Genomic DNA, 13,614 nt, shown 5'->3' with positions numbered 1-13,614 from the left:
TTTTTATGGGTTTGGGGGAGTAACAGGGGTGAAGGGGAAATGAGAAAAGAGAAAATGGTGGGGAATGAGTTTCGCGAGTAGGCTTAACAGAAGGGTCTGACCAATTTATAGGTATGGGTTTCACAAAAAAAGTAAAAGAAATTGAGTGATGAGAAGCTGAGTGAAGTGTGTCAAACGGGTGAGAATAAGAAATTGAGGAATTTTAAGTGACGAGTGATATGTGGCAAAAATTGAGTGAGGAGTGATGAGTGATGAAAAAAAAAACCAAACAGCCCCTTAGTGAATTCTAATTATTATTAGAAGCAGATAGCAAGATGAAGTTTTCTAAAAAAAGAAAAAAGAAAAAGAAAATAGACATAGTTATGAGAAGTAAAATAAAAACAAGTCAAAACTCAAAATTAAGCCCACGGTAATTTTGGAAAACCAAAACGACGACGGCTTCTCCATATACCCTATCCGGCGAGAAAATTCCCACCTCTGACCTCACTCTCAAACTCACGCTTACACTAACACACAGACACGCTCACTCACTTCACTACCATGATCAATAACAATAAAACACTCCCCTATACCTAAATGGCCGCACCTTTGCTTTTCAGAGCCATTCCACTTCTCAGCCTCCGGCTCCACCACCACCACCGCCTAGCCGCTTCTATTTTCGCGCCGACGCGGCGGCCATGGTGCAGCGCCGCCGAGCCGAGTCGGAGCGAAGAGAATTTATCCTCTGTGGACAACACCACCGCAGCGCGGAAAGCCAGGGATTCACAAAGTTCCAAGTACCACCATCGGTGGGACGACGCTGAGTATCGCAAGTGGAAAGATAAAGAGAATGAGATTCTCAGTGATATCGAGCCCATCTCTTCTCTTACCAAAGAGATTCTTCACTCTAACAGGTTAGTCTTAGTCACTCTCAGTCTATGCCCTAATTTTTTGTTATTACTGCGTTTGGCTGCCGAGAAAATGTAGGAAAAGAAAGTGAGACTTGCTTCAAGTGAAAATGATACTGCCATATGATAATTGATATAATTGAGAAAAATAAATTAAATGAATTTTGATTTTCTAATGGTTTAAGCTTTTGAGACGAGCAGTAGTTTATCATGGTATTAGAGCATGTGATCCCGTGTTGGAAGAGAAGTATTAAAATAATGGTTAAATGGTGAATTTACCGTTTTGCTTTTGGGACAAGTTATAGTTTATCAACAGGTTTCACTAGTTTCCCTTGTATTTAGCTAGGGGTAGAACTTGGACTTGTGAATTGCGAATTTGTGATTGCCTTGGTAGTGGGAGAGAGTGAGTGTTTATCTAACTTAGTTGCCGGAACGTAAGGCATGAGTTTGTAACTTTCAAGTAAAGAGAGAGGGACTATTCCTAGTGCTTTCATGGATACAGATACATTCATTTATGTTCCCCTTTGCAGTCCTATCATCAAGAATTGAGAAATGAGTAGAATAGTCCCAAGTTAGCGAGAAACACCTTTAGTTTTCAATATGTATGTTTACTAGTTAATGGGGTGGCATTTGCTTTCTCGCTTTCCTACTAATGAAGGAAAGTTAAGTGGGGGTTTTTTGTGGTATCACTGGGTACTGAGGACTAGCCGGAGACCTTGATAGAGAGTTGAGGAATTTACTTTATAGAGGCTGTCTACTAGAATTATAGATACAATATTATTGGGATTGCTAATAAATAGTGATAAATGTGCTGTGAGAAATGAGCAAATTTGGTTTGAGGCTAGAAATACACTTCTCTAAGAATAAGGTCACCAATTAATTCTAGCGAGCAATTTGATGAATGGCTCAGATGATTGTTCACAGAGGCACTGGAGAAATGCTGTATCAAAGCAGATATATCGGTCATTAAGTGATGATGAAGGTGGTATACAGGGGTGCATTCGGGAGGCGCTTGTTATTAATCCTGAAATTGATTGTATGATGACAGAACCTGACCATTATAGTGAAGATAGGTGCAAATATTCACAAACTGGGTGGATGTCTGATGGATCTCAGAAAGCAGCTAATGGCCATGCTGGCATTATATCTAGTGGATATTTAAACGAATCAGATCATTATACTATAACCGGTTAGTGTCAGCATGTTTTTCTGAATGTTTTAATTTCAGACAAGTTCAGCTCACTCTGCAAGCTAGTATTTGAGAATTTCCAAGGCATCAAAGCTGACCTTTTTTACTTAAGTACCATAAACACAAGAATGCACTTGCAGGCGTTCTGGAGGTAAGGCAGATGGAAGGGATTGTTTAGTAAGTGATTCATGTGAGGAGATGTACCACGTGTCCTGCAGTGAGCCTGCTGTGATAGAGATTCCCCCCCAGAAGCTGTTATTGTGCCAGTTGCACTACTTGGGGTTTTAGATCACCCAATATAAATTGTGTGGTGGGTGAGAGGTTGAATGCCCCCAATACCCCAAGTAATGGAAATGATGATGGAATTTCACCTAGAAATGAAGAAACACCTATTGAATTGGAAGAGAATTCAAATTGTAGTATTGATGATGGACTTCAATTATCAAAAAGTGGCAAAAACTATCCCTGTAAAATTTGTGGAAGCAATATAGTAGATGGTGAAAAGTTGAAGATTTTTAGCCACTCTATACGCCCAAATGAATACTACCATGCAAGGTGCTTGGCAAATAAGCAATTAAAATCATATGGTCCCTTTTGGTACCGCTCTTCTTGTCTGTGCAGAGTTTGCCTCATGGATCAGGATGATGAAAAGATTGTTTGCCTCTTGGATTTATTGCCAAATAACTAATAAGCTATTGCAAAGGGGAACCACATAGTGGCTCCTCAAGGTAAGGCACCTAAGATTGTGTGGAGATAACACCAAGCATGGGAAAAGATAGAAAGTTAGGAAGCATGAACACTTCATTTAGGGTGTTGCACCCGTGTTGTATTAGTGTTATACCTGTGTCATATTGGTGTCGTATCAGCCATTTTATGTTGTAATTTTTCAAAAATTGCTTGTGTCACCGTGTTGTACCCATATCCATGTCCATGTTAGTGCTTCCTAGATAGAAATCCTAGGATTCAACACCTATGATTGCTTAGTAAACACCAAACCTATTGATAAATTCAAATAATTAATTTTATTATTCAAGCAAACCATAATACTAATGAATTTAAGGGCCTTTAAATAGGGAAGAATGGTAACTTTCATGGAAATAAATTTGTCAACCAACTAGGAAAGGAAATAACTTTTAACCTACTACATAAAATCAAATAAAAATTAAATCATAGAAATTAAGTAAGTTCCAATAAATCAATTGAGGCCAAACTGGCAGCGGGTCTACATCATCCAGCCATGGCCCATGAGATCGGAGGACCTAGACTGCCGAACAGCACTTTAGATCAGAACCTAGACTGCAGAACAACAGTAAAAGCTTGTATCTTGGCGTTCGATTCCTTCGTCAAGTGCCAATTGGCACTCCTTTGTCAGATTTAGCTGAAATTTGCATGGTAGCTCCCTTTTAATCCTATGCACATGAATCAACATTGATTGGTCGAACTTCGGCAGTTGGATGTGAATAAGATTGAGTTGGTTAGTTAGGCCTAGCATGTTAATCACATTAAACACATTTTGAATTTCTATTAAATGCATGCTAAATTCCTATAAGCACATGGGAAATAGAGGACCAACCCTATGGAGTCATGTGGGCCAATGAGATGAGGTTATGGTTCTATATACTGTCAAATTGTAATCACATTCCTATCACTGGATAAGATTGTGCTTGCAAGAAGAGACTCCCTTAAAGAAGTCTCATCTTGGAGTTTGTTGTCTACTGTTCAGTTGTTCCCCATTTGGCCCCCCACAAGTTTAAAATCCTAGCTACCCTTTCTTTAGAAAGTAGGAACATAAAATTGAGCCTTTGATCCTTTTTTGACACAGTTGTGTTGATCTATATTTTTCTAATTTCATTGAATAAAGGGTGATACTTCTGTCACAAACAGTTGACTAAGTAGTTAACAATGTTTATATATTTAGAGACTTTGCAAGTTGTCCTCAAAACCTTGGGTTGGGGGGACATGATATTATTTTTGAAAAGGGACCTTCTTCTAAGTAAGAGCTTGGAAGGGTTTATTCAAAACCTAGGGAGAATCAACGGTCACAAGTTCTGCTCCCTGTCTATAGCTACACCCTTTGAACCAGTAGGACTGATGCTTTCATGGCTTGACACTTGCAACCTTGCACACACTTCATATTATTAGATTATTGTTGGTGTGGTGAAACATCTCTTGTAGTCAGCTATCCTGAATTGTGAGGGTGACAATGCACACTTTACAAATTCAAGTTGATATCAACTTAGAATAAGTTCTAGATGATGGTTTTCTTTTATCTGGGACAAAAAGTAAAATGAATAATATAATAATTGTAATGCCTTCATTTTTATAAGGTGTCATTTTAAATAGCTCAATAAATAATGTTATTGTTTTTCTATATAAAATGGATTGATGCAGAAAGACAATAAAATAATATTGTGATGTGTTCACTTTAATAAGGTGCCATTTTAACTAATTTATTTAATCTCTTTTTTTGTTATATATAAAATAAAATATATAGAGAAATTATTTAAAATCAATAATTATTCATTTTTATATAAATGCATGGATAAAAATAAAATCATAAAGTAAGAGTGATGTGTTTACTTTTATTAAATGTCATATTTACTATTAATTTAATTGATAATTTTTTTCTTATGTAACAATAGAAAATATTACTCCTTATATACTATTGAAAAAATTATTTTTTTGAAATGACAATTCTTTTTGAAACTTTTATATAACAATAGAAAATATTACTTCTTATATACTATTGAAACTTTTTCCAATTCTAAGTCTGTTTATGCAATTTCCGTGGATCATAAAACTCTTCTCTATCTGACTGATTTAGTTTTTGCTAGGTATTTGGATGGGGAACGTCTAACAGCTGAAGACGAGAAAGCTGTGGTGGAGAAGCTTCTTGCTTATCATCCACATTCTGAAGATAAAATTGGATGTGGACTTGATTCTATTATGGTAAGTTTTTTTGTGCATAGTTTTTCATAGAATTTTTAGGTTTATGTAGCTAACCAATTCTAATTGTTTTGGTCTAACTTCTGTTATTCGCTTAGTTGATTTGCTATCGAAATTTGCAACTTTACCTGGTCACTCACATCATTATTTTTAACTTCTTCTTGATGAAATTTGCAACTTTACCTGGTCACTCACATCATTCTTTTTAACTTCTTCTTGACCAACTTACAAACTGAATTGCAGAAAGAAACTTATCTTTTAAAAAAAAGTAACAAAATCCATCAAGAGAGCACTAAAATGTGTATCTCTCTTAGTTTTCTCATTGGACTATATTCTTTTTTTTATATCATATGCCAAGTGCTACATGGCTATTTGCCGAATTTCATCCCACATTTTGGACTCAATTTTCCTTAATCCTTATAGCAACTTTCACTTGAGCTACGGCTAATGTTGGTTTTTGTCATTTTTGATCTATCCATCTTAGTTGTTTCTCTCTTCTTGTTGTGAAGTGGTCCAAGTGATAAAACATTTATGTAACAATATATCAATCTATAATTGTGCTGATAACGCTGTTTGATTCAGTGGTAGTATCACTCTCGGATAGACTATATTGATTCTCCCAAGCTCCACAACTTGCTTTAATTTCACATGTTGTAAATCTAAATATTATCTGTACAATACTGTGCACAAACTGGTTGGATAGAATGGCACCAAAGAATACATGTGGCCAACCCTAATTGGTTGATGAGGATCTAAGAGCCTTCCCCAATTAATTGGGATTAAGGCTTACTTGAGTTGAGGCTGTGCCCAAATTGCATGGGATTGTAGGCATTTGTGTTGTAACCATCCTATGATGTACACATTTCTTTGACGAAATAGACTTTCAACTTTTTAGCATCATTAATATTGTGAAATCCACCCCATATTGATACAGAGTTTCAGAATGTTTTGATGAATAACTTGCAACAGAGGAACAATATATGCATTATTGTCTCTTTGCACATGCATATTTGGTAATATAGTAGCCTCTAATAACACCATCCTCCATGGGTGTATTTTTAGGATATTGATGGGAAATTTATTTACGATACAGTTTTTTGTCTCAAATGTATAGCATTAATTTGAAAATGCCTTTTCCATTTAATGTATTGTACGTTAATTAATTTTTATTCATTACCAATATAATTAGTTAATATTTTTAATAACTGGAACTAATGACAACATAAGATCCCTTAAACCTAATACAATTAAGAAAGCAAAACTTTCCGTAATGGATTTGATATTTGGAGTTCCATCCATATATTTACTTCACAGCTTTATTATTTTAATGCATTTAAATTTCTAAAAAAAGGAGGAAGCAGAATTGGTCAGATTTCTACAATTAAACCAAAATACTCTAGAGGGTAATATGGGAACTGGGAAGCACACAGTTTTTAGGGGAAATCACTTAGAATGGAACAAAGTTTGTATCCTATTTCAATTAGGTCCCAGGGTTTTAATTTTTTCAACTGAAGTCCCCAACTTAGGAGTTTCAATTTGAAGCCTCTTTCTATCTCAGTTATTCATTTCCATTCTTCTGGACTGTAATGAATCAGAGAAAAACATGAAATCGTTGATAAAACTTTATGTTTTGCCCAGATAACCAGCTTTTATTTTCTTGCATAAAGGATTCATTTTCGCTTTCTCACTCTAGGGGAAGCTTTCTTTCTCTATCCTCTGTTCGGTGGTTGCTGAAATGGTTTATGAACAGGCCCTCTGTGAAATGTAGTGTTTTATTAATGGTTTCCCACTTTTCTTTGCTCTTTTATTACTTAGAAGTTAGAACTATGGAGACAAATATGGAATGGATGGAAGCTTCAAATTGAAACAATTTCTTAAATTTGGATTTTTGATTGACAAAATTAAAAACCTGGGACCTAATATGAAACATGGTGTAAACTCAAACTCTGGAGTTTTTATGTGATTTCCCTAATGTTTTAACTTCTTAAGAAAAAGAATTTTTAAAGCAAAGAGTAATGTTTTTCACTTTTTCCCCTTACAATAAGTGTGGAGGGGAGTTTGAACTCAGATTCTCCTCATTAGGAGAATTGGGCAATGCCACTAAGCTATAAAAGCTCTTGGGCTAATTATTGGTAAGATACACATGCACTTGATGGATCTTTTGAAACCAATGCTTCACTCTCTACTTGTCCTTACAAGGAGAGGAGGTGCTATATGGGCTAAAACTCATTGGCAGACTAATTTGACATAAAATTATAACAAATTTTATTTGGTTCTTATAGGAAAAATAGGCCTTTTTGGTACTTTTCCCAATGAGGAACTTTTTATTTTTTATAGAATTTGATTTTTATAAGTGCCAGGTGCCATTTGGGCTAAAACTCATTGGTGGACCAAGTTTTCACATAAAACTATAATAAACTTAATTGGTTCTTGTAGGAAAGATACGCCTTTTTTGTACTTTTCCCAACAAGGAAATTTTTAAATAAATAATAATAATAATTCAACTTTTACAAGTGGGGAATGGGGGTTTGAGCCTTAGTTCTCCTTATAAAGAATACTAAACAATATCACTGAGCTACAAGGCTCCTGGAAAAAATTGGAGTGATTCACCTATGTTTTTGGATTTTTTTAGTACTTATTTTGTTAGTAAATTTCCTGTCTTTTTGCCCCTTGAGTTGTGGAGTGACTCATCAAGGCTTGAGTAACAAGTGATGTTCCTTGTCAACAAGTTCATATAACATTTTTAGGATATGCATGCCAGAAGTTGCAACAAAAAGTGATTAGAGGCTGGAAGCTAAGAAGTAGGTGCTTATGATTGCATTTGTTTAATATCTGATGCCTCAAAGGCTGCCAAAGCATTATTGTTGAAACATCAAAAAAATTGGGGTTTTTCCTAGTCTAGTTAAATGGTGAAGTATGATTTTTGCAATGATATTTCAAGCAGTCTATGTTTTGATTCTTGCCTGTCATTTCTTCATTTGGGGTCCCAAAACTTTGAAAACACAATTCATGGTGTGTTTAGCGTTATCAACACATCAATGAGACTGAAAATGATTGTAGAAAGTTGAATGGGCTGTATAATTTTCTCAAGTTCACATTTCTCAAGCAATTGAGGAACAGGTAGGTTGTTTTGTTTATATCTCAGCATGGTTCTTCATCCTTGACTTTTGGTGGTTTACTTTGAATCCTTGAAAACAAAAACTTTTATTCTTTGTCCCTTTCATTAGAAATGAATAACCAAAAGAAAGCAATTGATGTTACGTCCTGTCTAATGGGCTCTTGTTGGGTTTTATCTTCATATTTACGTTTTGCTTTGGGGATAGGATGTTTGGCCCGCACATAGTTGGCGTGTAGATAAATGTATATTACCTTTGACTGGCGCCACTTTTTTACCTCCCATTTCTTTGTCACATGGAAACCTCTAATCATTTTTCTTTATTTTCCATCCAAACTTTTTCTAACATTTGATTTTTGATTTGATATTAACAGAATTTATTACTGTTTAATATGTGCATGAGCTGATTCTGTAGCTTATAATTATCATATAATTATCTTTAATGTAGCTTTTATGTTATACTATGAGATCAAACTAACTGGGTATTGGCTAATGTTGTTGAAGGTTGACCGGCATCCCCAATTTAAACGGTCAAGATGCCTCTTTGTTGTAAGAACTGATGGTGGATGGATAGACTTCTCATATCAAAAGTGTCTTCGAGCATACATTCGAGATAAGTACCCATCCCATTCGGAGAGGTTCATTAAGGAACATTTCAAGCGTGGTAGTGGTTAATTTGTATTAGTCTTGAGGCTTTTTTTACAATTTTGGTATCACTAGAGATGATCTTGATATGTTTATTTAATTTTCTTCTTCTTCTTATGGGGCATAAGAACTTTCACATTGGTTTCAGTTTACCTATATATATGTAGCCTAGAGTTGCTAATTGTCAATGCGGTAGATAATCCTTGATTGGCACTTAAAGTTTGTTTTCAAATGAAGACAGAAAAAATGATTGAGGTGAAGTTCACTTTTTTGACTTGCATCTCTTTTTGGCTTTTGCAGTTTGATTTATTGTGGGAATAAGCTTTCTCTAAGAGTCCTAGGACCCCGCGTGTTAAGTTGTAGCAAGTATTGTTTAATTTTTTTATTGTCAGAACCAAATTATGTCCTTAAAGCTTGTTTTTTTTTATAAATATTTTGTTGCTTTTCTCTCTTTTTGGCTAAGACTTTGGAGCATGTTTCATAACATTATGGCTCTCTCACAGGTAAATAATTTTTCATTTTTTGGAGCTTAATCAGAGGATACTGATAGTGGTGATTTAGTGATATGGGTACCATTTATAAGTTATTTTTGCAGTTAACAAGGATTATGGGCCCTCACACTAAAGAAATTTCCGGGTAAATCAGGTAGATTTGTTTAGATTTTCATGTGACAGTCTATAACCTAAGTCTTGGCTTCTCATTTCCCTGTGCTCATGTGATCTTGTGTCTTAAGCCTCTTAACTGACTTATTAATATGGGCCACCTCAAATTTTGACAATCGGTGTTAGTTGAAAATTTTCTCTTTAAAGATGGGACGCATGGAAACGATAGCAAACCACTTTATCTTGTTTAATAGCTAAAGAATTGCTTGGACCACTAGGGAAATGGTCTTGGCCAATGAGTCCTCAAATTGAATTGAAAAGGAATTGAAATTCATGATTTGGACAAGGTTAGCTATACTGATTAGTTAATTTTTTCGAGCTACAGAGTGGTCCTAGAGAAGCAAAAATTCTGAGAGTGGTTGTGTGTGTGGGCTGGTGTGGTCAAAAGAGTAAAGCGCAGCTGGTTGTGCTGTCCAGTAGGGATTCCTATAGTAGGCATTGATAAGTCAAATGCGGTGGGAAAGTCTGAAAGAGTGAAAAGTATCTTTAGTTGAATCTGAAATGTCCGAATATATGTGCTTTGTTTTCAAGACATTAAAATATCTTTCCTTTCTGAATGTTGGTTTGTAGTGGTCAATGTATTTTCTGTGAGTAGAAAATACTGTCCAAAAGTAAGTAATCCAGAAAAAGGAAAACAAATATTCAGAAATATCTAATGTTAGGGTTAAGCTTCCATCCAGTGTTAAGTTTCGGTCCATTATTCCAATGCATTAGATACGAAACACAAAATGTCCGTGCCAAATCCGTTTAAGTGTGGGTTTGCATTTTCAACCCAAGAGGCTAGTGCATTGGATACGAAATACAAAATGTCCGTGCAAATCTGTTTAAAAAAGGGCTTGCATTTTCAACCCAAGAAGTCAGTGCATTGGGTACGAAACACAAAATGACCGTGCCAAATCTGTTTAAGAAAGGGCTTGCAATTTCAACTCAAGAAGCCTTGATGACTGACGCGACTTACTATTGTTTAATTTTGAGTTTGTTGGGTGTTTGATTTGTAAATCAAATAATAGTAATTCATTGATCTTTTGATAAGCATTATAGCTGTAATTAATGGCGCTCACCTTGTCAATCTAACTTGGTATAATACATTAATTACTCTATTGTTTATAGATGGGGGCTTTGCTAGAGAAGAGCCTAAATACTTCACTCCAGTCGTAGTTTCATGCTCTCTCTCTCATTGATGAGTTGCAATATGCCCATTTGTGGCTAGAAAGTCTAGTCTAGTAATTGCTTGTTCTATGTAGATCCCTAAGATATTTTCGAATATGACAGCTTTTTTACTACAAACGTAGGTGACTTTTATGTAGCTAGTAATTCTACTCAACTAATTGCATGCTCTGTTGTCCGTCGAGCGTCGTAACTTATACGACAGTTTGGACTACAATCAATGGTGGCTTTTATGTAAAGGGCCGCTAGTATTTTCATGTTGTTCAAATTGTGAATTCTCAAAAGTTTGAATTTTCAATCTTAGGTGCATTGCTGTCTGTGAATTAGTTGGCAATAGATGCACACAGAAGAAAAGTTAGTGCCCGACCGTGGACTATTTAACCAGAGTGTCTACAAAAACCAACAAAAAAATAACTGGCCAATAATATTACTATAATCATTGTCATTTTGTGGAATTATATCCTTTAAAATGAATATAATAACCATGCAAGATTATCAAACAGTGAAAAAGGAGAAGCATTACTAGTTAGGAAGATCTGAAACAGTGACATCCCAACCACATTAGGCTTTTTAACATTATGCTATTTTAGTCAACTGCCAGAACATTCTCAAGTCTCAACTACAAAGTTCATCGACCCTAACCCTTACTTGACATTGGAACAAAGTAAGATTTTAAAAAAAAGAAAAAAAAGAAAAAAGAAAAATACAAATTGGTCAGCATAGAAGGAAATAAAAATTGTAATCTTCTTATAGGAGCCACTTTTTAGAGTAGCAAGTAGCAACCATCATATCATCTCATCTCTTCGAATACTTCCACCATTAAAGAAAGAAAAAATAATTGACCTTGGTATTCATATCCTATGGTTTATGTACTTCATTTTTGTGATTTTTCTTTTAAGTTGTGGACAAAGCAGCATCGAAACTGGAGTTTTAAACCTATTCGAGTCTTGTTGGTCAAGCTTGGTTTTTGTTTGTGTCCTTGTGTCTTTAGTTCTTTAACCCTACTATATGAAAGCACCGAAAAACAGGTTGGATCCATTAGTTTTTTAATTCTTATGGGAAAACCTTACCGAGTTACATGGGAAATGAAACACTCAATACCTATGTTCATGTACACAGTGACCCCATGCATGAATCATGATGGGTTTAAGGGGTCAATGATTCAGAATATGGAACTTTAATTGGGAGTACATATTGTACTTCTTGAAGCTTATACAAGCAACAATTGATAGGGCATTTATCCTGAGGCTAATTGATAAGGTCATTGAGTATTTTGAGAATCTTTTTTTTTTTTTTTTTTTTTTATAAATGATATTTGAGATAATATTTACAGCTCAAATTTTTTTTCCTGTCTTTTTTCTTTTTGGCTAAATCTTTAATTCCCCCCCTATTTCAAGTGTGATAGTTTGACGGAAAGGAAGCAAATATTCAAAACATATAAAGACCTTTTTATTTTTAACGAAATAAACACACATTCGTAAAGGAGAGAAAATGAAATAAGACTTTTTAACACCCCCTTTCGTTTTAATAAGCATGCTCCAGTAAATTTAAAATGCAAAATGATACTCCCTCTAACATATTATTCAGTCTACCAGTGCAATTACAGTCCAAGATCATTCTTCTCTTTGATTTTACATTTTAGGTAGGGTTGTTTTGGAAAGTTAAATATTTTTATTTAAAAAATAATATATTAAATATTCACAAAATACAGACAAATGGAATTTTTTCCTCCAACAATGTATTCCTAAGGCTCCGTTTGGGAGTTCATAAGGAAAGTGAATGGAATGATCATAAAGGTATGGAATGGAATAGAATGTATTTAAGTAAGGGAAAGGAATGGAAAAGAATAGAATGGAATAGAATTAAGTAACCTTGATTGGATGTTTTAAAATAAAGGAATAAAAAAGAATGAAAATGAATGGAATGTAAGTAATCTTGTTTGGGAACAACAGGGAGGGAATGAAATTGAATCATTTTATGACAATATTATTATTAGACCCCTATTTTAAAATAAATAATTGAATATATAGGGGTGTTTTGGGATTTTTAGTAAAAAAATCATTAAATCTAATTTCATTCCCTCCCATTTCTCCTAATTTCGAGAAGAATGAAAATTTGAGATTTTAAGGGAATAGAGAGGAATGAATGTTCCTTCATACTCATTCCATTCCCTCCTACTTAAACTCCCAAACAAAGGAATGAGTTTTTCATTCCCTCCATTAAAACTCCCAAATAAGGGAAGGGAAGAATATTCTAGAATGATTTTTTTCATTCATTTCCATTTCATTCCATTCCCTCCTCTCAAACGATGCCTTAGCTTTTTTATCATTAAACTTATCTTTTAAATGTATGTAATCTTTTCATTTCACACATACTAAATAATTATAACAAAAGGTCATGTACCTCGTGAAGCACTTCAGATAAAGAGTGCATACATAAAAATCCATCCATGAAAGTTACCCATGATAAATGTCAATATTTTGTTCCATTACCTAAAATTTGTAGTTATCTATTTTATTTTAGAATTTGTTAATTTAAAAATGTCAATATACACAGCCGTGAGAACTTTTTAAATTTATTATTTATTTCATTCTAAAGGTCAAATCCATAGATTAAATATTTGTAAAGTTAAATAAAGAAAATTAATCAAAAAAATTATACTATTTCAGGATAATATGTTAAATAATATAAATTCAATATCTTAAAAAAAAATCTCAAAATTTATGATTAATGATAATTCTATATAAAAGTTATGAATGATGATACTCATGATACACTAATTCACAAATCAAGTCAACTATGTTAATAAACATACATTTCTTAATTTTATTGATTTTGTAAAATGAATAACTTTCAAAACCTAATATTATTCTTACAATCAGGCTTTGTAGCCTAGTGGTACCTGGTTCCTCTAGTAACCGTAACATACATTTCTTAATTTTATTGATTTTGTAAAATGAATAACTTTCAAAACCTAATATCATTCTTACCATCGGACCTTGT

At 34.2% G+C, this 13,614-nt stretch overlaps 1 protein-coding gene across 1 annotated transcript; it reads left to right on the top strand.

Moving 5' to 3' along the window:
* The first annotated feature begins 409 nt into the window (after window positions 1–409).
* LOC126710091 (protein DCL homolog, chloroplastic) lies at window positions 410–9,047 on the top strand. The gene is made up of 3 exons (XM_050410474.1): window positions 410–893; window positions 4,911–5,025; window positions 8,642–9,047. The coding sequence occupies exons 1-3, from the start codon at window positions 577–579 to the stop codon at window positions 8,810–8,812; spliced, it is 603 nt and encodes a 200-aa protein (XP_050266431.1). The 5' UTR covers window positions 410–576; the 3' UTR covers window positions 8,813–9,047.
* Window positions 9,048–13,614: the final 4,567 nt, after the last annotated feature.

The sequence above is a fragment of the Quercus robur genome, chromosome 2 (assembly GCF_932294415.1).
Source record: "Quercus robur chromosome 2, dhQueRobu3.1, whole genome shotgun sequence".
In the NCBI taxonomy this organism is placed as follows: Eukaryota; Viridiplantae; Streptophyta; class Magnoliopsida; order Fagales; family Fagaceae; genus Quercus; species Quercus robur.
This window is presented reverse-complemented; position numbering and strand designations above follow the sequence as displayed.